Genomic DNA, 24,977 nt, shown 5'->3' with positions numbered 1-24,977 from the left:
TTAATAACACCTAGAAGCACGTTTTTAACCAAAGAACTCGGTTAGCGAGTTAAATTCACGGTTCAACGTTCACCGTAACAGTCTTGGGGTATCCAGGGTGTTACATTGTTGCTCACTACTCTATAGGAGACACGCCCCCTGACACTGCCAAAACGCAGCTGCACGTTTCCCATGTCAGGCAGCGCATGGGACATGCCAATTATCGAGTGTACAGGCTCGACACCACTACTCGAGGCACAAAAAGATGTCAAATGGCCGCTTGCCGTACAAAGCTATTACGACTGACATCTAGCGTTCGCTCCAGGTTCCGAGGATAAACTCCTAGGCCCGGAGGACTAACTGATCAAGAAAACGGGAGGACCATAACGAATGTCCTTGAGACTTGGCCTAACTTGAAGACATCCACGCCTGGAAACAGATAATAACACGTTGGGAGGAATCTATGCTCCGAGGAGCTCTAGGCGAGCTCTACAAGACTTCATTAGCTCCTGAGGAGCCAAATCACTTCTCTAATGGCTGCCACATGTCCAATGATGAAATCACAGACATTATTTGCCCCCAAGTCTTCACTTGTCCTCGGACAGTGGAGACTTATTATGAGAGGAGTAATTTCAAGGTCTTTGGGAGGTGACTCTTGGGCTCTTCATGACGTCACACTCAAAAAAGGTAAGGCCACGTGCTGACTCCCCATTGTTGGGCTCATCAATCAGTGCAATTAATGAGGGGTCCGTTCCACGTCCAAGACGTCCAATCCATACTTGAAGCGTCTTTTCGCCATGTACTAGAGGCTTCCTTTTCCCATGCTAATGATCACGATCCGTGCCTTGATAATCATGACCGTTGGATCACGCTCGAGTGCCTATCCCATAGGTGATCAACGGTCAGGGTGGAGTCACTCCCCCCCCCCCCCCCCCCAAGTCCTTTGTGTATAAAACGGGAGAGTTGTCTCTCTACTGTTTAGTTTTTCCATTTGAAATTTTTAGAACTACCAGAGCTCTCCAAAATCTCAAATTGTTCTTTTATTTAATTCAATAAAATGTCTTTACATGCTTTTAGGACATTAATCCTAACAATCTCCCACTTTCCCTCAAAGCAAGTGAGGTATCTCCCTTAATCCCATGTTACAAATGTGACCCATGAACGACTTTGTAGGAAGTGTCTTGGTAAATGGGTCAGCTAGGTTCTATTCTGACGCTATCTTCATAATAGTCACATCACCTCTATGCACAATCTCTCTAACCAGATGGTATTTCCTTTCTATATGCTTTCCTTTCTTGTGGCTTCTTGGTTCCTTGGAGTTAGCTACTGCTCCACTGTTGTCACGGTATATGACTAGTGGCTTATCCATATTTGGAACTATTTCCAAATCATTTTAGAACTTTCTCAACCAAACTGCCTCCTTAGCTGCTTCACAAGTCGTTAATTCTTATCATAATAGATGCTCATTTGTAGATCAGTCTAAATCATGAGTATTCATGAACTTTTGTTTGTGTTTATTGGATCCTTTGATTCACTTGTTAAGGTTTCTTAGTATAATGAGACTAATGACTTTTGTTTTGGAGATTCAATATCATGAAAGGATGGGAACATGAATTACAATAATGGAATCCATACTTTTTTAACAGATCGAATATTGGTTATCTTAAGGGTTAATTCTAGAACTGAATAGTTATTGAGCTCAAATATATAATTTGATTATAGATTAATTATTCGCTAGTGAATTAATGGTACTTAAGAATCAAAAGGTAATTAGAAGAGTAAAACGGTAATTTTGACCAACTATAATTAACGAACCAATAAATGGAGGACAAAACGACATTTATGGATTATATCAATGGGCTACAAGAGAAAACTCTGCAAATATAATTCTATAAATACTTAGAGTGCAATTCCATATTTATAGTGGAGTAATCATGGAATTAATAAATAAGATTATTGGATTAAAGAGTTTATTTAATAGCCTGGTTTATCGGAGCTTCGTTGTAATGCCCCAAATTTCCTAATAGGGATTAGGACCTTGATTAGGAGACCGGGAGGGCCATAATTGATTTATTATGCTATTTAATGGTTATATGCATGTTTATGTGAATTATATTATTATATGATGATAAACGCATGCATATGTGTTCACATTTTATTATAAGGGCATTTTGGTAATTTGGCTTGTTGAGGGCGTGATTGTGTATTTACATGCATGTGGGTAAATTATAAATAATACCACATTATATGTGGATTGGCTCAAGCCATTCAGCATGATACGATCATGGAATGCAAGTTTTCGGTCTAGTCATTATGGGATTAAGTTCAGGGCTCAGAGTAAGTCTCGGGGTAATTTGGTGATTAGAACGTTGCCGGGAATTAGAGGGTAACAGGATATGAATTATTGGTATTTGAGAATAACGGGAATTGGAGGGTGTTAATTATAATTAACGAGATAGGCGGGAAAATACGGTTTTACCCGTGGAAGTCTTTAGAGGGATTTTATTGACTTAGGGGCAATATGGTCTTTTCACCCTAAGGTTGTATTTAGCCATTAGATGGCTGTGGAAGGTTGAATCAAAACAGAGAATCATCCTCATCTCTCTCCCTCACCCGTACACCATTTCTCCTCCTTTTTCCTTTCAATTTTTGAGATCCCAATTTGAGGTATTAAGCTAGGAAATCAAGGTTTGAGCTTAGGAACTTGATCCAGCCATTGAAGAGGATTCAAAATCAAGCTTGAGGTAAGGAATTTATCCATGAAAGTCTTGTTATACCCTGTTTTTCTAATAAGTTTTCAGTTGAGGATTTTGATGTGTTAGTTGGGAATTAATGGGAGTTTTTGAGTAAGATTGATTGGATTTTGAAGATGTTGTGATATGTATGAAGTTTAGGGGTTGAATTGGATGTTTGGAATTGGTTTTGAGGGTTGGTTTCAAGGAATAATGCAGGGGAGGAAATTTGGTTTTTGCTGAATTGCAGAAAAGAGTCGCGGCACGGCTAGGGTGAGCCACGGCCCACGCTGGGTGTTGGGGAAGAGCCGCCTCTGTCTGAGGGGCGAGCCGCGACGCGGCTAGGGAGGGTCGCGGCCCTTAGTGGCATTTTGGCCAAAAAATGAGTTTTTGGCTTGTGGATTCAAGCCTTAGGCCTCAGGATCGATCCTACTACCCGGTTTAGTAGGATTCAATGTCTCGGAGGCTAGGTTTTGGTTTGGGAACCTTTGTTTTTATTTTCATTGATGAATCCTATATTTTTGTTATGACTAGGTGACCGCTAAAGGATCAAAGAATTGATCATTCGCAAGGGTTGTTCTTTTACTAATTCTTGCTCGAACCCGAGGTAAGAAAACTGCACCCTGTGTATATGTGACATGCGTGGTTATTCTTGATGCATGTTGGATGCTTAAATGTGACATGCATGGTTATTGTTGAGGCATGTTAAGTGATTAAATGTGATGCATGTGTTGCATGAGAAATATGTGATTAGGGCATGTTATGAATATTGGATATGAGATTGTTCAGAGCTTGAGCCTCTGTGTTTATGCATGGTCCTAATTATGCTAGCAGTGGTTAAGTAAACATGCTGAACGCCCTATATTAAGATATTTGACATATGGTATATGTTTGGTAGCATTGCTTGCTTATGTGTGTGGCATCAACTGTTCAGGTTCGGCACTGGCCGCGTATCACTGAATTGAGAGTCAGAAACGGCATAAGCGTCAAGGACGCAGGGCCGAATGAAGATTAGATCTAATCGTTATCAGCGTTGAATGACTCATATGGGGTATTAATGCTAGACCGACCCGAAGGTCGATGAAAATTATAAGCACTTGGCTAGTCTAGGACTAGTTACTCAGAGCCAATGCCTAAGGCCTAGGTGACTGCTTGTCACATGGCTAGGGAACAGAGTTCCATAGTTATGACTCTAGGGTCATGAGGAAGGTTATGTTGATGACTAATCATCATGCACCTATCCTGTTTAAGCTAGTGAAATGATCACTTATTTATATTGGGAACGGAACCCACCTTAGTGACTTGTACCACTGTCACTCTTTTATTTAGGGCTATCAACTCGATATGGCTACCGGAACCACCAATGTTAAATCACTTATCTGATTGAGATTGACTTGATAGTCATCCACTCAGGAGGGCAGGATTTCTTATCCTGGATACCCATCATTACGTGGATTTGCTTGCCTGCTTGACTAAGGCTATATCTGCTAGGCGTGTGCCTTATGATTTGATGACATGTTATTACTGTTTATGAGCATATTGAGTTTTCTTGCTGGGCTTCGGCTCACGGGTGCTATGTGGTGCAGGTAAAGGCAAAAGAAAACTGGACCATCCTTGAGTTGGAGAGCTTAGGTGGCGATGTATACATATGCAGCTGCTCGACCGCCACGGCCGAGGTTTGAAGGAGAGGAACTAGGGTTAAACCCTGTTTTGCCGCTTAGATCGGCCTGTTGTAAATATTTTCTTGTAATAGACTTTGAAATTGTATTTTTGGGATCCCAATATATATAGTAGACGTTCTAATGAAACGTTATATCTTAACCAAAATTTTTAATTCCTAAACCGCTAATCATACTTAGTTACACATTTTTGGCCAAATGACTCGATTAGCGAGTTTAGCACTATTTACAAGGCACACCGTAACGGTCCCTGGAGTTTAGGGCGTTACATTCGTATTATAGGTCCATGGTCTCCAAATCACCTCTGTCCTACACTGTCAATGGTAAGGATGTCAAAAGAAATATTTGTACAGAGGACTTAATTGCAAATGAATTAATTTTCCAGGTCAAGGAAATAATTATATGATTATATATAGGCAGTTGATTAATTATGAATTAATTGATTATTTAACTATTTAGTTTTTAATTTGAAAAACTATAGATTAAAATTAATATTAATCTTGTTTAGATTAATATATAGAGAGAATAATAAATATCTTATTTAGAATATGATATTTATTTATTTAAAATTGATATTTTAAGATAAAGTTAATTTTGAATTAACTTATATTTATGTTGGGATAAATATATTGTCTTAAAAGTTGATTAAACAAACAAATGAGAAAATTAAGGAAAACCCTAATACGTGGGGTGACACACTCACTGTGCAGTGTGTGTAGCACAACACAATTCCCCAATCTCTGGGATTTGAATTTTAAATTTCAAATTATTTGCTTAATTAATTATTTAATATTTTTTTTAATATGATTTAAATGAAATAATTAAATAGTTATAGCATATCAATTTTAATTTGAATTCTATATTAATAAAATAAAGATTAATTAATTAGATTAATTATTTTTATAAAAACTAATAGAGCGATACTTCAAAAAGATGATTTTTTATGTGATTAAAAAATAGACTCTCTCACTGAGGCAGAAGTGATAGTTTTCGTAAACCTAGAAAACTGTTCAATTCCTCTTCTCTGAATCAAACCTCTCTAGATCTCATGTGTCGAGTACATATAGAGAGTTATAAATCAACATTTTGAATCCTACATGCCCACACACGTCCTTGTGTGTTTAAGGATAAGTTTGAAAGATCAAGGTGTGAGCTTTCAGAACTTAGATAAGAAGATCGTTGATTTTATACAAAAATATTCGATGACACTTGATAGGCTACAAGAGGTAATCTCTAATCTGATTGTATGCGATTATATATATATATATTTGTGTGTGTATGATCTTGACTGATATTAATAATTATTAAAAATGACCCATCCCCCATTGCGTATCTTTGATTCATTCTTTTAATACCAACAAATAGATAGTTGGGGTTTTAAAATTCTGAAATTGTTTTAAATTTCCTATTCACCCCCTCTTGGAAACGTATATTGGGTTAACACTGTAAACTCAAGAGTCCAATTCTCAGTCTATAGTGGAGTCATGATGAATTAATAAGTTGTGAAATAATTTATTGTAATAAATAAACTCATGAGAATTTATTGTAGCTTGGATTCATGGAACCATGATCCCCATACCGTCTCTAGCAAAATTAGATCTAATAGTTTCAAATAATTGATTTTTTTTTTATCAATTAGTAATATTGAGTTGACTGGGTTAACATAAATAAATAATGGTGAATTATTTATTGATATTATGTGAGAATTAGAAATAAGAGAAAATTTGATGATTTAATTGGATATACTAAAAAGAGAGTTTTACAGACACTTGGTTAATTTTATTGATATTAATAAGTTAGTATTAATATTAGTAAAATAAATTAAATAAATGTTCAAAATATAAATAGTTATTTTGAACAAGTATTTAATTAATTATTATTTATTTAATTAAATCAAAAATGGTAATTACTCTATTTTGGTTACCCTAACATTTGTCTATAAATAAAAAAATGTATGAAAGAAAAATTTAATATAAAAAAATCAAATAAACTAAAAAAATAATAACCAAATTACAAACATACTATTTCAAATTAATAAAACTCAATCAAGAGTAAAACTATGACATAAAATAACTTTTATAAAAAAATATATAAAAATAAACTCATAAAAATAAAAATTATTAAAAAAAAACCATATATTAACCTTTTTTTTTTAAAAAAAATATATTTTTACAAATTTTATTAAAAATTTCTTATAAAATGTAATTTCCTACTATACTAAAATATCATAAATAATATATTAAATTACAATAATAGATATTGTCATCCTTATAACATCATTCGAGCTAGATCCACACCCTGCCACTATTGTTGCGAACAAAAAGTACTGAAAAATAAATTAGCCATTCTCATAAAAGTTTCTCAAAGCGTCCAATCAAACCAATAATCTAAAACCCTTTGTGCTAAAGCAAAATAAGTTTCAAACTCATTAATATGTCGGTTGAATTGGGAGTTTGAAAAGAAAATCACACATAAAAATTTATAAGAAAAAAATGATAATTTTTGTTAAAATCTTATGAAATGCCCAAATAATTAGAATGTACAATTATCATAAATAAAAGAGTATGTACTTTTGTTTGTTTTTTAAAAATTCTGTTGAATTAGGTTAATTGGACAAGTTGTTCGAATTGTAATTTTTTTAAGGAGGTTTTTTAATGGTTAGTTTAGCAATATTTATTATTCTGTAGAGGCTGTGAGTACGTATATAGAATGTACAAGCACCAAAAAAGGTTGTAATTAAAGTGGGAAAAGAAAGGACTTAAAACAAAAATGGTGTTTGATATTAATTAGTCCAAAAAACACTTTTGTAATAAATTTGACAAGATGCATTGATCATTTCAACAAATTCATGTGTAATTTTGGACATTTTTGTAATTATCCCTAAACATTTTAACGTTGCTTTTTTCCATTCTGGGTGATTAATAACAAGTACAATTTGGCGATGTGACTTAATAATTGTAGTTTGAATTATGTGTCGTTTCGAGATCAATTAATCGTCGTTTATGATTTATTCTTGTCGTTTATCCATTACTATTGCCGTTTATGCTATTTTTGTGTGAGAAACGGCTAAAAAAATTCCATTTTGTTGAAATCAGCTCCATATTTTAAGGAAAAGAAATACAAAGGGACAACTCACAACGGCTGTCGGGACCACCCACCACCAGTTTTTTTGTCCTTAGACTGTGCAACACTTGTGATCACTACAAACCCACTTTTCCTCCATACACTCTTTTTCCCTGGAAAATTTTTCCTTTCAATTTTCTTCTTTTTTTCCCACTCCTTTCCCACTTGCAAATCACATTAAAATAACAAAACCCTTTTCTTAACTCTTGGTTTCTTTCCCTTTTCCTTATCAAAGATCCCTTTTTTTAACTGCTCACTGCATTTGGGTTGTGAGTTGTTTTGGCGTACAATGTTGAAGAAGTTTTCTTGTTCCTGTTGGTTCCTTCTTTCTCAACTTTTGCTAGCAGCTCTAGTTTGCTCCAAGGACCATGGTATTCTTTGAAGTTTCAACTTTCTCTCTCTTTAGATTATATTGTAGCTTATTAAACTTTCTTTTTTGAAAATATTTTGTTTCACTGTTCATACAATTTTTCTCATGAGTTGTTTATAACATTTATGTTTTATGTGTTTCTGTCAAAGACAAATAAGTATAGTTGTGCTGCACTACTTACTTTATAAATGAATCCTTGCTAAATGACATTTTGTTTCTACACTGAAAGAACTAGTGGAGGTACTTGATTGAACCAAGTTGTAGTTAGAAATAGAATGATAACGATTGAATTTGAACCAAATACAGGATACTATTCTAACCTTTAAAATCAAGAAATTGTGGCTCTATTCTTCTAACTTAGCTTTTAAACTAGTTTAACTCAGCTCACTAGTTTAGGACCAAAGAAAGAAAGAGAGAAAGTGTTTGAGTGAAAGAAACTTTCATTAATTTCTTTAATGTACAGAGGCTTTTATACAAAAACTACTAAGCGACTTAACAGAAATGAAAAGAATCTAACATTCAGTCCTAACAGCCCATCATAAACTTAGAATTGAAACATCCTCAATTCTAAGTTTGTGTATGAAATCTTGAAACTATGGCTTTGGTTAAGCCTTCAGCAATCTGGCCTTGTGCTGGCACATGCTTCACTTCAATTGCTTTTTGCACGTCTTCTCTCTAACAAAGTATAAGTCTAATTCAATTATGTTTGGTCCTAGCATGGAGGTTGGGGTTAGCCATAAGCATTAATGTGTTAGATTAATATGAAAGTGGGCATTGATCAATCCAAGGACTTAGGTTCTGAGAAAGATCCTTTAGAATCCTCCACCTCAAGAGCAAGATTGATTGTGGTCGATAACACCCCTGCAGTCCAAATGGATGTTGAACCACTACAGCTGAATTGTTGCAGAACATTCTCAATGGCCTAGATATTGAATCTACAACTCTAAGGCCTGAAATGAAACTCTTTAGCCATACACCATGAGATGTAGCCTCAAAACACGAAACGAACTCGACTTCCATAGTAGAAGTAGCAGTCAAGGTCTGTTTGTTACTCCTCCATGATATAGCTCCACCGGCAAACATAAACACGTAACCAGAAGTTGATTTACGTGAATCAGTACAACCAGCAAAGTCTGAATCTGAGTAGCCAACTACTTCCAGGTTGTCGGTTCGTCTGAACATGAGTTTGTAATCCTTAGTACCCTGAAGATACCTCATAACTTTCTTTGCAGCTTTCCAGTGGTCTAATCCCGGGTTACTCTGAAATCTTCCTAGCATTCCGACAACAAAGGCAATGTCGGGTCGTGTGCACACCTGAGCATACATCAAGCTTCCAACAGCAGAAGCATATGGGATGTTCTTCATTTCTTCCTTTTCAAAATCATTCTTTGGACACTGGCTCAAATTTAATTTATCACCCTTAACGATAGGAGCAGCACTTGGTGAACAATCTTTCATCCGAAATCTCTCTAAAACTTTGTTAATGTAGGTTTCTTGAGATAGACCTAAGATACCTTTGAATCTATCTCGATGGATCTTAATGCCAATGACATAAGACGCATCACCCATATCCTTCATCTCAAAGTTCTTTGAGAGAAATTGCTTCACCTCATGTAGCATGCCCTTATCATTGGTTGCAAGAAGAATATCGTCCACATATAAAACAAGAAAACAAATCTTACTCCCACTAACCTTCTGGTATATACATTGATCCATGACATTCTCTTCAAATCCAAAAGAAGAGATGACATCATGGAATTTTAAATACCATTGGCGGGACGCTTATTTTAAACCATAGATGGACTTCTTAAGCTTGCACACCAAATGCTCACCATCACTAGAGGAGAATCCTTCTGGTTGTTTCATGTATACCTCCTCCTCTAGGTCACCATTTAGGAAGGCAGTTTTCACATCCATCTGCTGTAGCTCTAAATCGAAATGAGCAACTAATGCCAGGATAACTCTGAGGGAATCTTTCTTAGATACCGGAGAAAAGGTCTCAGTGTAGTCAATTCCTTCTTTTTGAGTGAATCCCTTAGCAACGAGTCTCGCTTTGTGTCTCTCAATGTTGCCTAATGAGTCTTTCTTTGTTTTGAAGACCCATTTACACCCAATAGCCCTCGCCCCATTAGGCAACTCAACAAGATCCCAGACTCCGTTGCTTTTCATAGAATTCATTTCTTCATTCATGGCATTGTACCACAGTTCCGATTCTTTGCTATTCATAGCTTGTGAAAATGTTTCTGGATCATTTTCGGCTCCAATATTGTAGTCAGATTCTTGCAAATACACAATGTAGTCACTAGGTATCGCCGATTTTATTGTCCTAGTGGATCTTCTTAAGGCTACACCAGCAGGATCTTGAGGAGCGGGTGGTTCAGCTTGTTGTTCAACAATTATAGGCAACTCTTGAACAACTTGATCTATTTGAACTTCATCATTGACTTGTGGATCTTCAACAATTGGCTGTGGTGGTTCAACATCCATTTGGACTGCAGGGGTGTTATCGACCACAATCAATCTTGCTCTTGAGGTGGAGGATTCTGAAGGATCTTTCTCAGAACCTAAGTCCTTGGATTGATCACTCCCACTAATCAAGGCATTTTCAAGAAATTTTGCATTCCTTGATTCCACAATCCTAGTGCTATGAGATGGACAATAAAACTTGTAACCTTTAGACCTTTCAGTGTAACCAATAAAGTATCCACTTATGGTCCTTGGGTCCAGTTTCTTTTCTTGTGGATTGTATACCCTAACTTCAGATGGGCATCCCCAAATGCGTACATGTTGCAAACTCGGTTTCCAACCTTTCCATAATTCAAAAGGAGTTTTGGAGACTGCCTTGGTTGGAACTCAATTTAATATGTACACGGATGTCTTTAGAGCTTCAGTCCACAAGGATTTAGGAAGTTTAGGGTTGCTGCTAAGCATACTTCGCACCATGTCCATCAATGTTTGGTTTCTCCTTTCTGCAACACCATTTTGCTTGGGTGTACCGGGCATGGTATATTGGGCAACAATCCCATTTTCTTGAAGAAACTTTGCAAAAGGACCAGGTGCTTGTCCATCTTCAGTGTATCTACCATAATATTCTCCACCTCTATCTGATCTCACTATCTTAATTTGCTTGTTGCATTGTTTCTCTACTTCAGCTTTAAATATCTTAAAGACATCTAACACTTCGCTTTTGTTATGAAGTAAGTAGATATACATGTAGCGTGAGTAATCATCTATGAAAGAGATGAAGTATTTCTGACCATATGAGTCCATGTTTGGACTACATATATCAGTATGTAGGATTTCTAATAGGTCAGAACTCCTATGGACACCACTTTTCTTAGACTTGGAGGTATGCTTTCCCTTAATGCAATCCACACAAGTATCAAAATCAGTAAAATCTAAGGTATTGAGTACCCCATCATTTACTAACCTTCTAATTCTATCAATAGAGATATGTCTCAATCTCCGGTGCCATAATGTCGAGGAATTCTCATTCATAACACATCTTTTATTGCCAGCGTGAACGTGCATAATATTATAAGCGGTATTGTTTTGTAAATTAAGGCAGTAAAGACCATCAGACAAAATACCATTTCCAACACATTCAGATTTATTATATAAATTAAAAGATTTGTCTGAAAATGTAAAGGAAAAACCAAAAGGTACAAGTCTTGAAACGGAAATCAAGTTTCTAGAGAAACTTGGTACATAAAATGTCTTTTCTAACTTTAAAACAAAACCGCTACTTAAAACTAAATGGCACGTTCCTATAGCCTCCACATGTGAGCCCATCTTGTTTCCGGATAAGATGCTTTGCTCACTTCCCACTGGCTTCCTTAAGTTTTGTAAACCCTGCAAGGAATTTGAAATGTGAATTGTCGATCCAGAATCAATCCACCATGTGTTAATATTAACATTAGCCATATTAGATTCATAACATACGAATGAAATTGGATTACCTTTGTCGTCCATCCATTTCTTGAACTTGGCGCATTCCTTTTTCGCATGTCCCTTCTTTTTGCAGAAGAAACATTTGATGGAATCCTTCTTTATATTGCCTTGGGGAGGCACTTTATTTTTCCCCTTGTCCTTCTTGGATGGTTTGCGTTTCTTGCCTTGGGTGGCCATGTGAGCACTTTCACCTTGTTCCTGCAGGAGCCTTGCTTCTTCTTGAGCACACATGGTTATCAGTTCATTGATACTCCATTTGTCCTTATGTGTGTTGTAGGAAATTTTGAAAGGCCCATATTGAGGTGGAAGATGGTTAAGGATGTAGTGGACAAGGAAGGTTTCAGGAATAACTACATCGAGTTTCTTCAGTTGAGCAGAAATGTCCCTCATCTTTGAAATATGTTCTCTAACTCCTTTGACACCAGTGAGTTTTGTGGATGAGAACTGGTGGATGAGGTTGTTGTAAAGTGGTTTGTCCGAAGTGTCGAACTGCTCATCGATCAGTTTGATCAAGTCTTTGACTTTCTCAGGTTGCTCCACCGATCCACGCATTCCCAGAGGGATCTTGGACATGATGAACATGATGCTGAGGCGATTGGACCACTCCCATTTCTCATATAGTGCGATTTGAGCAGCAGTGCTAGTCGCAGTGATTGCAGCAGGTTCGTCCTTCCTTATTGCGTAGTCCATGTCGGCGCAGCCTAAATGAAGAAGAACTCGTTCCTTCCAGATTTTGAAATTATCACCCCTAAGCTCAGGTATTTCGGTAAGGATTTCAGCGAAACTAGAGGATGATGAAGAAGCTGCATGAATAGGATTACAAACTTAGATTTAGAAGATTGAGGCTTAATGAAGTCATGTTTTACCAATGTATAACATGCTGAAGAATGAAATTTTATTAAACAAAAATTGCCTGTGGGCTAAATTTTTAATTTAATAAAATTAGATGTAAATGATGATAGATTATTCAAACGAATTATTTGGGATAAAATAAGGTTTGATACTTCTATCTTTATTAAACTTTATGATAAAACTATTAAATTAATTATCATAACTCCTGTGGGTAAATTAAGAAAATTAGTTTAATATATTATCCTAATTGATTATATAAATATAATAAAATCCCTGTGGGGTAAAATTGTTATATTTATATAATCAATCACAATTTTGTCCATTATGTGATCCTTTCAAATTAATATATAATTTTATATAATTAAAGATGCTGTGGCTACTCCCTAATTATGTAAAATTATATGGTTCACTAGACATTATGTTTTAGGCTCTAGGAAGACCTAAGAACAATTTCGTTATAACATAATAGGCAATCACAGAGAGTAGTGCTCCTAGTGTGGTCGTCCGAAGATCATTAAAAACCGTTCTAGATTTGAGCATTTGTCTCAGTTTCATGCGTTCTTATGTCAACCACAAAATTGTTTATGAATTATTCATAATTTTATTCACCCTAAATGTTTTATGAATATTTTATGAATAAATTATGAAGATTAATGTGCTAAATATTATTCAACCTATCTTAATGTTTTGAATATAATCTAAATATATCTAGCACAATAATGGAATATATATAATGTATTTAAAATTATAAAGGCATACATATAAAATTAAAGATAATTATACTCAAAATAAATTTTGCATGAATAAGAACAAAATAATCATACAAATTAGTATAATTAATTATATGTACGAAAATACAATAATTCCATATATATACTTAATGACAGAAAAAATCATGCTTAATAAGACAATAACATCATTTACTGATTTCGTGAATTAATAAAATAAATGAACATATACAAAAAGAATCGAATATTGTATACCTCCAGCCATTGCTATTGATAACCTCGATCTAGCTTTAGATCTACAAAAGAAAAAGAACAGAAGTTAGAACGAGTACACGGGCTTCCAAGCTCTCACTAACTCTTTTAGATAGAGTTACTGAAAGTCAGAATGAGCAGCGAGCTTGAGGACCGGTACTCTATATTTATAGAGTGAGACTTACCATCAGAGTCTCTGCCACAGATTGAGATATTTCCTCAATCAGTTGGGATATGAAAAATCGGGTAACAACAAAATCAGGTAACAAACAATGTTGACCATTAATTAGAATATTTTGTCAATAAATTAAATATTGACTTTAATATATTAAATCAATTAGTTGATTTTATATACCAAACAAATAATATTCTAACATAATGTACTGAGATTATTACACCAAACAGTTGGAATGTTGGAAAGAGACACCTTTGATTATAAAATAAAGATAACCAAGTCAACTCTGAGACTACATTTGCCAAGCTTCAGTACTCAGCTTAGTGAAAAACTCAGAGAAAGCAACAAGATCAAGCTAAGAAATGAAAAAGAATGAGCTCTTGGATAATGATCATGAGAGTGAGCTGCTATTATTTATAATGTCAAGCTTAACAGAATACAAACAGAATAAAACCAAATCCCAACAATTCAGGGAATTGCTCAAACCTTTGTGTAACAACTTTTAACCAACTGTCAGCTCACTATGGGCTTCTAGAGATTTACTTTACTGTTTCTCAACAGGCTTCATATAGTATGTTGCTTTTTGGATTGTGAACCAGCTAAGTTTGAACCAAAGAAGATACAGAGGCCTAATGTTGATCTTCTATCATCTAGGTGCGAAGCCTTGTCAGCATCTCAGAATTCTTTCCACAGAATTCCATTGAACTTGCAAAGGATTGTGCTTAAACTAATTACCTTGTTGACACTGAATTTTTTTTCAGGTCTAGTGATTATAACATACTGCAATGCTCCAACAAATCGATCTATGCATCTGAACACTCCCAACTGGATCACTTCCATATGCTGATAATCTTTGATCACTTGTCAGAGGAGTAGGAGTAGGCTTAGAAACTGCATTTTAGCTTTGCAAAATAGATCTTTGATATATTTAGTTTGAGACAAGTAAAAATGTGAAATCCATCTATGGTGTCAGTAACTTGAACCCAGACAAAGTAGTGGAGTTCTCCCAAATCCTTGAGAGCAATAGTAGAATTCAAGTCAGAGATCAACTGTGTAATTACACTCCATAACAATATCATTCACATACACAAGTACTAAAGTAGCACACTGATGTGTGTCTTGCATAAACAAGGATTGATCAGCTTTAGATCCAACAAAGCCAAATTTGAGCAATGATTGATGTAGCTTCTCAAACCAAGCTCTTGGAGCTTGCTTGAGAGATATAGAGCTTTATAAAGTTTACAAACCAAATGCTTTGCCTGACTTTCTTCAGAACCAGGGGCTGCTCTATAAACACTTCTTCATGAAAAATTCCATTAAGAAGTGCATTATTCACATCTAACTGCTGAACCTTCTAACCTTTGTATAAAGCTAGTGTTAGAACGAAAGTTTAGTAAAATCAAACCTTGTTTCTTGGTGAAAGCCATTTGCCACCAATCTAGCTTTGTACTTTTTTCTTGAGAGCTTGAACACCCATTTACACCCAATAGCTTTCCTCCCATTTGGTAAATCGAATAAGCTCCTAGTTTCATTTCAATTGAGGGCCAAAATCTCATCAGTCATCAATCATGGCTGCCTTACATTTCTTTTCTTGGTGTAAGCATCTGCCACAGATTCATGTTCTATGGTAGCCACAAAGATCTGAGGTTTTGATTATAATACCAGGGCATGTATCAGAATATGTGTAGTTGTGCCTTTGATTATAAAAACAAAGTGGAAAAAAGTTTTACAAATTTTTGTAAGCTAATATAGTCATATCTATATTAGCATTTTTTCTCATTTATATATATATATATATATATATATTTATATACATATATGTATGCTTCTCATCATTGACAGAAAGGTGATAGTTCTTAGGTTTACCACCCTTCATTTCCTCAAGTCACCACTTAAAGCTCTATTACCTCTAGCTTCATCTACAATGTACAAGACTTTCTTTTGTTTTCTATGTACTTTAATATCCTATATTCTCCAGTGTGACCCTATCTAATTGTTCATCATCTAATCATCACTATTGATGTTGTTTTCTTTGCACTTTCTTTCACGTGTTCATACAGCCTATTGTGATTTACTCTCAAGAAACATAAAACTACAATCATAATCCTTTTCTTGTTCTTTTGAGGATGACATAACTAGACAAAGAGAATGTGTTAAGCAACAACAAAGATTAATCACGAGTATGATTGTTACAGACAAGCATGAACTTCCAGACTCAATTTCCTTTTCAAATGGTCATATATACATATTTGCATTTTGGATTATAATTATATTCTGACATTAAGTTGTTACATGCTGCTTGTTTCACAGGGAACCCTGCAAATGACATTGTCAACCTAATCAACGATAACCGAACATCTCATAAGCTTTCCATACTAAATGATAGTCCTGGACTCGGTTGTATGGCATTGCAATACGTTGAATTATGCAAGACCAACTGCACAGCAAACAACACCATAGACTGCAAACCATCAGAGGATGACTTTACTGAAATCTTTGCTCCAAACTGCGGTGTTGAACTACCAACTTTTGGCACCATCACTGGCCGCATAGTTGGTTGCCAATCAAAGTATCTCGAGCCACCACTAGCCTTTTCGCACATTCTAGCTAAAGACAAGAAGGAGTTATCTGTTCTTCAAAACAAATCTCATTCGGAGGTGGGAGTAGGCATGGTTGGAGTCCATAAAGGGCCTTTCTTCTGGTGTGTTCTGTTCAGCAGCGGGCGAACAAACACCACATTTGTTCTTGAAAATCGTGGTTTGGGAATTAAGCAGAAGAAAGGGTGTTACAGTGGAAGCAGCCTCCCGTGCAGTTCAAGCCACAACTTGGCTCCTTATCCAAGTAATGTTATGATCGTGAGCTTGTTTGTTTATCTACTACAACAGTTATACTCCAATGTATTCTTAGCAAAGTAAAAAACCAAACTCACAAGACAATGCCCAAAAATTTTGTCACATGTTCCCTTATAAATTTTCTATTTGTTGAGTAACAAAATTTGAGTTTATTTGTAATGACATTTAAAATCTTGTAAGTTTGGAAAATGGTCAACAAGACGACAATTATATCAACCTTAGAGTTTAACCAAGTATTGCTTCATTTGTTTCAAAATTCCTCTATAGCAAAGAAATTAATTTTTCATTTCCTGCATTATTGGATCTCATATAAACATCAGGTAACAATTACAAATACAAGTAATAAATTAACTTAAAAAGATACTCTTGGAAAAAAGTCATTTCCAATGAAGAACCGAGAGAAGAGAATACTCTTTCTTCCTCATAGGATAGATTGGGAAGAGACCAATTATTTACCAAATTTGAAAAAGAATCCTAAAATTGTCATTCTTAAAAAAATACATAAAAATAAAAATAACAACAACGTCTAAAGACTTCGCCCAAACATAACCTAGCCAGGCCATGAGGTAAACCTGGGCTATCTATCATGGGCTCTGGAAGGGAAATTATCTTTGGATTTTGTTATCTCTTCTCACAATAGCACTTTGCATACCTAAAATTATCACGAAAAACTTTATACTTTTAAAAAAAAAATCATTTCAAAATATTATACTCAAAATTAATTTATTATTATCAACATGGATCATAAATATGATCATACACCTATACTCACGTAAAGAAGATCTCCAATTCGAATATAATGTTTTAAAAAAATGGACCATAAATATTAATAGTTTTTGTTTTCCAATTAACTTCTTGAAATGATGATAAGCGGGAAGGTTTCGAACATAAATTAATGATTAATTTTAACCGAGATTACCGATTATGAAGTAATTAGAGGAATATAATAAGATTTTTAATGATATTTTTATGAATGTAATTTTTATATCGTGACATAGTACAATAGTGAGAGTACTTCATTTTTGTTATTGAAATTTGCAAAACATGAGTTTTTAAGGATATCGTCAGCAATGATCAAAACATTTATCTATAATTTTATTTATCAAACATAGAATCAAACTTGACCAAACTAAAATTAAGCATCAAGAAACAATAAATTAATAATATTATTCAAATTACTTGGCTTGCAAAATTGTTCAAACAAATAATGTATTTTCCCGAAAGACAAAAAATAATTAAAATTTAAGATAATTTTATGTAAATGTTGTCTTGTTCTTCTTGGAAGTTAAAGTTGTCCCTATGTTAACAATTGTCTTCTTCTTCTTCAAAAGTTACCAAATTGTTTGGGTATTTGATAGAGCCAATTCAATCACACTCCACGTTATCCAAAAAGAGACTTTACTTGTATTGTAAATGCCTAAGGTAAGAACAAAAAATTAGACTCAAATTACAAGTAATATCAATGTTTGGCTCTACACATTAAATAAATAAATGTATAGAAGAAAAAAAAAACATAAAAAATATATGACTAACATCAACAGAAAAATCAGAACTTAAATATACTGCTCAATCATAATAGGTTTTTAATAATTATTATACATATGTTTTTAAAAATAAACTATAGTCTCTAATGACATGGGGTTTCAACTAGAGAAAATTTACAAGAGATTGGCGTTTATTACTTATAGTAAGAAAAAATGTTACTACTAAAAAGTTGAGAATATATTTATTATGGTAAAGTTGAGAATTTGACATCAATAAATTTAATTATTAAGGAGTATAGTAGTGTTTAGATAGATAATTAGAAGTATTTTAGTAAAAAATTATAATGTTAATGAATAATTTTAAACTAATTAATTTCAATTTGTAACATAGAAATGTTTTGATATTAATTTAAGACCCAAAGTTGTACAAGTTATAACAAAGATAAAGGGTGTAGTCATGAATATTATTTGTTTGTTAAGTTTTTTTTTCGGGGTTTTATGAAAAAGATTCTTAAAATTTTTATCCTATAATAATATTTTTCTAAGCCCAATTTATATAAAATATCTAAAAAAACAAAAATAAATCAGGGGTACTGCTCTCCCAATAAGTAAATATTTGTATAATACACATTTATTTTTATTTTGTTTCTTTGTTACACTAGTTTGATTATGTCTCTGCTTTGTTTGATTTTTTTTTATTGTTTTTCGTGTGGAATTGGTAGTAAGTGTCCAAAATTTATTTCTTTATAGTTTAACTTGATTATAGTTTGAAGTGGTTTCTATTGTACGTCGATGTATTAGTCTTTATTGCCACTTATACACTTTCGGGTAACAGTTTACTATTTTAACTTATAGAAGAATTGTATTAGGCTTAATCATTTTTTTTTTATTTGTTCCATAAAATCTGGGTCGTACCTAACTAAAAATAAAAAATCTCATAGCAAATACATCTTTATTAATTAGAAAAAATAGCCCAACTTGGAGAATAGTACTAATTCCCGAGGTAAAAAAACAAACATTTAAAGCCCTATAAATGTCATCACTTACTTGGGCTAATGTTCTTCCTACTAATCCCTAAATCAATTTATATCAATAAATTATATGAAACAATATAATATTAAGGTCAGCCGTTACTATGAAGAAAACTATATTGTTATATATTTTTTTTCCTTTTTGACTGCTTATTATTCTAAAGATTATCCACTGTGAAATGTTTTAATTATCATTATTATTAACTTGTTGAGATTGAATTAATGTTGGACCAAATCGAACTTGGTGACTGTCCTTATTAACTATCACTATCTGAAATTTCTTTGTAATTTCCATGTAACTTGCATGACACTTACACATATACATATATAATTATATATATACGTGTGTATCTTACACGTATCTAATATGTGTTTATAGTTGGACTTTACACTCATTAGTTCGTGTAAATTAGTTTGTTTGTTGTCTTAAAAAAAGACTTCTATTACTTTAGTAATTTAAAAGAAAAGATATCAATATGAACATGAGAAATTTTAATGGCGTTTAACCTAATAATAATAGTCATAATAAATGATTACTTTATTTAATTTTCCAAGCTAGGGTTGATAGGTGTTATCTATATCTATAGTCACTTTCATTTCAACCTTTCCCAATGAAACAAAATCTACATACTTTGCATTAATGAAACAATGAGAAAAAAGGCAACAATTAAATCCATATACATAGAGACAAAACTAATTAATTAAGAACCCCACAAGGCATATACATACTTATATACAATAAAACCTATGAATATATATATATATTATATGTGTATGTATATCTTTATATACTTTCATGGCATCATCAACTCTTTCCTAACCTAAAACGACCTAACAATTAAATTTAGTCTACGAGTAGTTTCTCATTCATCTCTTTCTCTCTCTCTCTCTCTCTCTCTCTCTCTCTCTATATATATATATATATTTTGTAGTTAGAGCACAAAATAACCTAATTCACCTAACTATATAAGTTAAACTCCATATCTATATATTCAGATATATTAGTTTCATTATTCTTTTTTCTTGTGGATAATGAGAAAATATCTTTTTTTTATGCTCCTTTTTTCTCCTTAATTTCATATTTCTGCCTTATGTGTAAACATTTGGAAGTAGTTCTTGAAGTACAAGAATAATGGATAACTTTTTTTTTTATTTAAGAGTGGATATTTCTAGATATATTTGAGTTCTAGTAGAGAAGGTTGGTAAGCTTTTTAAATTAATTAGGTTGGAATTTAGATTATTTAGTTTTTATTATATATATATATTTTTCCATCTATGGTTCCATGAGCTCGCACTTGTCATGTTATCCATTGACACACAATTTTGACTCAAAATATAAGTTTGTAAACATTTCTCATCTTCAAATTATAGGTTGACTAAACTAAATTAATATACAAGTAAGATGAACAATATCTCTTTACATTTGTACAATTATAAGGATCACGAACTTCACTAAATTATAGTATAAATCAATATAAATACATTCTAATTCTATATAGAAATGAAGAATAAAAAAAGAAAATATTTGTATATCATTCTTGAAAACATGGCTTATAACCATACTCTTGGAATCAAGTCTTTAATTGGTTAAGTACTTTATTAAAGAAACTAAACCAAATAAAATGGCCGCCGCAAGCAATTACCTTTATTATTCATCCCATATTCCCACGACAATTATCAATCATTTTTGGACATTGAAATGTAGTAAAGTGAAATTTGAGTAATGATCACTTATATGGATCTATGGTTATTGATGTAGCGCAAATTAGATAAATATAAGATCACTAACCCAATAACATAATATTGAAAATACACAACATCATTCTTAAATTTTCAACATCATTTTATAGAATCTTATACAATTACATTCTACATGTATAGTATGTATAGAATAATTATTTTACGTTTAAGTGAACAATGGGTAAACATTAATAAATGGATCCATCATTTATTAAATTTATGTGTATATATATATATCAAATTATGAGAGAATTTCAATTTATGAGCACATTTAAAATCCCATCTAAGTTGACATAAATCTAAAGATGAGAGATTGATACATTACATGTAAGTAAAAATAGACAACTAATAAGGCAAAAAAAGAAGAAGAAACCAATTAGAGAATACATATATGCTAAAGTAACCTCTTACTAAAACCGGTCCAACTCTTCGAATCTTTGAAAGCTCTAAACTATTTAAGCTAGCTCACTCTCACTCTCACTCTCACTCTCACTAGTATATATTGGTACTCAATTTTTGTTTTACTTTTATTTATTTATAGTAGTAACTTTCCTTTCTTTTTCATCCTTTCTTTTCCATTGACAATGTAAGCAAGCAAAGTCATGATTCCAAAAGAATTAAATTCCCTCCTGTAATACATATCATATAAATATATATATATATATATTCTCATTCAAATTATTATTATAATAAGTTACATTAAATTAGTGGGAATAGATTATAAAGTCTATTTACAATGTCAACTTTAATCTATGCAAGATCAAAGTCGTAACACAATACCAAAATTTTAAAAAATAAAATAATAATTCTACAGAAAAAGAAAAAAAAAAAGAATAGAAATAGTGGGGTCAAATATTGGCTTTTTTTTTTCCTTCATTAAAAAGGTTGGTCACTAACTCGGTCTATCATAAATGAAAACACACCGTTTATTAGTGTGTGTCCTCACCCACCAGATCACGCAAATGACAAATCTCAATCTCATGTAGTAGCCTTCTCCAGTCTTCATTCAAGTTCAAGCAGTAAAAAAAAATACTAAAAATTGTATTTACGTAACCATTAACCAACCAAATCAAAGAATTTCTTTTTAATATTTTTTTACTATTTAGTCCTAAAAAGTTTCTTATTTACTTATCATACCCCTGAAGCCCACCGGAATAGCTCGCTAATCTCTTCCCCAACACGGCAAGCTTCAAGGTCCCAGTCTCCGACGCCGGTGACCTCGCTCCGCCGACTGCTTCCGCTGAAAAATCTTCCGGAGCTCCGAAACGATTGAGCACGTGAAGATAGCGACATTGAGAGCCTGTCTACATACTCCTTTAGCCAGCTCCTCCCCGAGGCAACTTCCGCCACCAGACTCGGCTCCGGCGCTGGCAAATGAGATGCCGGAGGCGGTCTAAATTGATCTTCCTTGAAGTCTGATGTCGTTCTCCGGTGAGCATTGCCGAGGACGATCTCCGAATCGTCGTCGACGAGATACTCGAACGATCCAATGGAATAGGACCGCCGCGTCGATGCGCCGGACTCCGAAGTCGGCTGGCGGCGACTGACGTTGCCTATCTCGATTCTGAAACTATCGGCGCCGTGGTTCTCTCCATCCGGCGGGAGAAGCGTCTTGAGAATTTCGGCCTCGGAGACGAAAATCTGCGATCGACACAGCGGACACGTCTGGTTCGACTGTAGCCAAGTGTCTACACAGAACGCGTGGAAAGCGTGGCAACAGAGTGGTAGAAGTCGGAGCTGGTCATCGGCTTCGAACTTAGACAAGCAAACCGCACAATCGGCAGCGGAAGTGTTCCGGCGCGTGAGGGAGGAGAATGTGAAGAGCGGCAGCGATTCAATAAGCGCCGTGGTAGGATTCTCCGGCGAGACACGGCGGCTGGAGATGCGGAGAGAGTCGACGTTTGCAACAACGGCGGAGGAGGACGTCGAAGAAGAAGGCGAGAGATGACGGAGACAGCGGCGGTTGAGGTGGCGGAGTAGAAAACACAGCGAGACGGAGGCTACGAAGGTGACAGCGAGAATTAGTATAATAATGAGAATGCTCGGGCTGAGAGAAGGAGCGTGGTGGTGAGGGATCGGAGGAGGCACGGCGGTGGAGGGGAAGAAGGTCGTCAATGGCGGCGATGGTGGAGAAAACTGAGAAGACATTATATATAGCGTCTGAGAAAAGAAAGAGAGAAAAATAAAGAAAATGAGAGAAAGAGAGAGAGAGGTGTGTATATATACCTTAAAGGTTATTATTATTAAAAAGTAACAGAAGATGCGAAGAGAATAGATAGGGATCGATGAACGAAGAGAGGGAGAGAAAGTCACGTGACAGGGAGGAGGGGTGTGTGTAGTGTTGGTGTTGGGTTTTGGTTTGTTGTTTGGGAGAAAGGAAAGGAAAGAGAGGGAAAATAAATGAGAGAGAGAAAGAGAGTTATTGCAAAGGGGGCTGGTGGTGCAGGTCAGTCTCAGGTCTGTGGTTGTGACCATAATCTACTTGTTTTTAAGAGTGAGAGAATGAACCCTTTCGACCAGGCCTTGGCCCCATGCTTAGTCTTTGGCTTGGGATTTGGAATTTTCTACGGGTTACTTTAAAAAAAAATGTCCAAATCAAACAATTATATATAGGGAAATTTACGAATCAAGATTCTCTCAAATTAGTTTATTTTTAATGTGTGAAAATGATGTAATTGTGGTAACTCGTATTAAAATTGACCTAGTAGTAATTTTTTTATAAATGAAATATTAAATATAAAATGTAACAATTATATTAGTTATACACAATATAAGATACATTAAGTTGACAAAAAATCTTAATTCGAAATTTACATATTTTTTGTGGTATCATTTATTAATTAATAAATACACGTATAATAAATTAATTAATATAATTAACAGATTTTATAAAATAAGCTTTTCGTTTTGTAACCATTTTTATGTTGAGTGTAAAAAATATTATCTAATGAATACTAATTTTTTTTAACTTAAAAATTGAATTTGATATGTAGTGAGTGAGAATATTTGATTTAATTCCATTTGTATATATTAATTTGCTTTATTTCTTTTATTTTTTTGCCCCGTTTGCCAAAAAAATACTCTCCACAATCCATGTTCACGAAAAATTAAAAAGAGCCAAAAAAAAGGCAAACTCACTCGGTCGTGTACATTAATGGAAAATTATCCCACACTAAATAAATTTATTACAAGACAACAAATATGAGTTAGAAAGAAATTATTTATGTGATGAGATAATTTGCATTTTAATAGAAAATTAGATTTAGCTCTTTTTTTCATCAGGTTGTAACTTTACTAAGGTATGTACTTCTTTTTTAATGTTTTACTAAATAATGATCATATTAATAAGTAGTATATATATATAATAATTATGACATTAATAATGTCTCAAAAGAAAATTACGAAAAAATTGAAACATATCCTAACCATGCTAGCTTGATACAATTTGTATAATATAAAATTAATTATATTTTAGAGTTTAGTAATGTTTTTGAGGTTGACTATCGTTTATAATATGAACAAAATATAGTAATGACCAATTGATCAATTATAGTGTATTTTTTTAAGAATTATAAAATGATTTTTTAAGGTTTTAGTTGCGTTTGTGTAATTCTAAAATAGGTTTATACTTTTTTAGATCCTGTGTTTTGTCTCATTACTTGTTTGGACTTTTTTTTTTGACAAATTACTTTTTGGATCTTATATTTTATAAAATGGTTAAAATAGAACCCTAAACTCAATTTTTATGAAGAAAAAATTAATATAACAATATAGTTTTTAAACAGAATGATTTTATTTTTGTTCTGGATTGTTAGTTTGATAAATTATTTGTGATTTTAGTTGAGAAAACATTGACCAAAATCAGGATTATGATTTTATTTTAACAATTTTACAAAATATAGAGTCTAAAAAATAATTTATCAAAATATATAGTCCAAATAAGTAAGAGATAAAACAAAAAGTTCAAAAAAGTATAAACCCTTCTAAAATTGCTAATAAAACCAATTATTAGTGATGTTTTTTCATGTG

The 24,977-nt window shown here is 33.6% G+C and overlaps 2 protein-coding genes across 2 annotated transcripts; one reads left to right on the top strand and one right to left on the bottom strand.

Annotated features, from left to right (window-relative positions):
- The first annotated feature begins 7,590 nt into the window (after nucleotides 1-7,590).
- On the top strand, nucleotides 7,591-16,926 carry LOC133804242 (uncharacterized). The gene is made up of 2 exons (XM_062242393.1): nucleotides 7,591-7,884; nucleotides 16,152-16,926. The coding sequence occupies exons 1-2, from the start codon at nucleotides 7,803-7,805 to the stop codon at nucleotides 16,754-16,756; spliced, it is 687 nt and encodes a 228-aa protein (XP_062098377.1). The 5' UTR covers nucleotides 7,591-7,802; the 3' UTR covers nucleotides 16,757-16,926.
- A 4,700-nt stretch (nucleotides 16,927-21,626) lies between these two features.
- LOC133804461 (E3 ubiquitin-protein ligase ATL4) lies at nucleotides 21,627-23,412 on the bottom strand. The gene has a single exon (XM_062242617.1). The coding sequence runs from the start codon at nucleotides 23,094-23,096 to the stop codon at nucleotides 22,080-22,082; it is 1,017 nt and encodes a 338-aa protein (XP_062098601.1). The 5' UTR covers nucleotides 23,097-23,412; the 3' UTR covers nucleotides 21,627-22,079.
- Between the last annotated feature and the right edge of the window lie 1,565 nt (nucleotides 23,413-24,977).

Source organism: Humulus lupulus, chromosome X (assembly GCF_963169125.1).
Source record: "Humulus lupulus chromosome X, drHumLupu1.1, whole genome shotgun sequence".
In the NCBI taxonomy this organism is placed as follows: Eukaryota; Viridiplantae; Streptophyta; class Magnoliopsida; order Rosales; family Cannabaceae; genus Humulus; species Humulus lupulus.
This window is presented reverse-complemented; position numbering and strand designations above follow the sequence as displayed.

Bases quoted from the DNA above. Each gene is read 5' to 3' on its own strand.
- LOC133804242 (XM_062242393.1), top strand. From the start codon at position 7,803: ATGTTGAAGAAGTTTTCTTGTTCCTGTTGGTTCCTTCTTTCTCAACTT. The intron at 7,885-16,151 runs GTATTCTTTGAA...CTTGTTTCACAG, and splicing joins AGTTTGCTCCAAGGACCATG to GGAACCCTGCAAATGACATT.
- LOC133804461 (XM_062242617.1), bottom strand. From the start codon at position 23,096: ATGTCTTCTCAGTTTTCTCCACCATCGCCGCCATTGACGACCTTCTTC.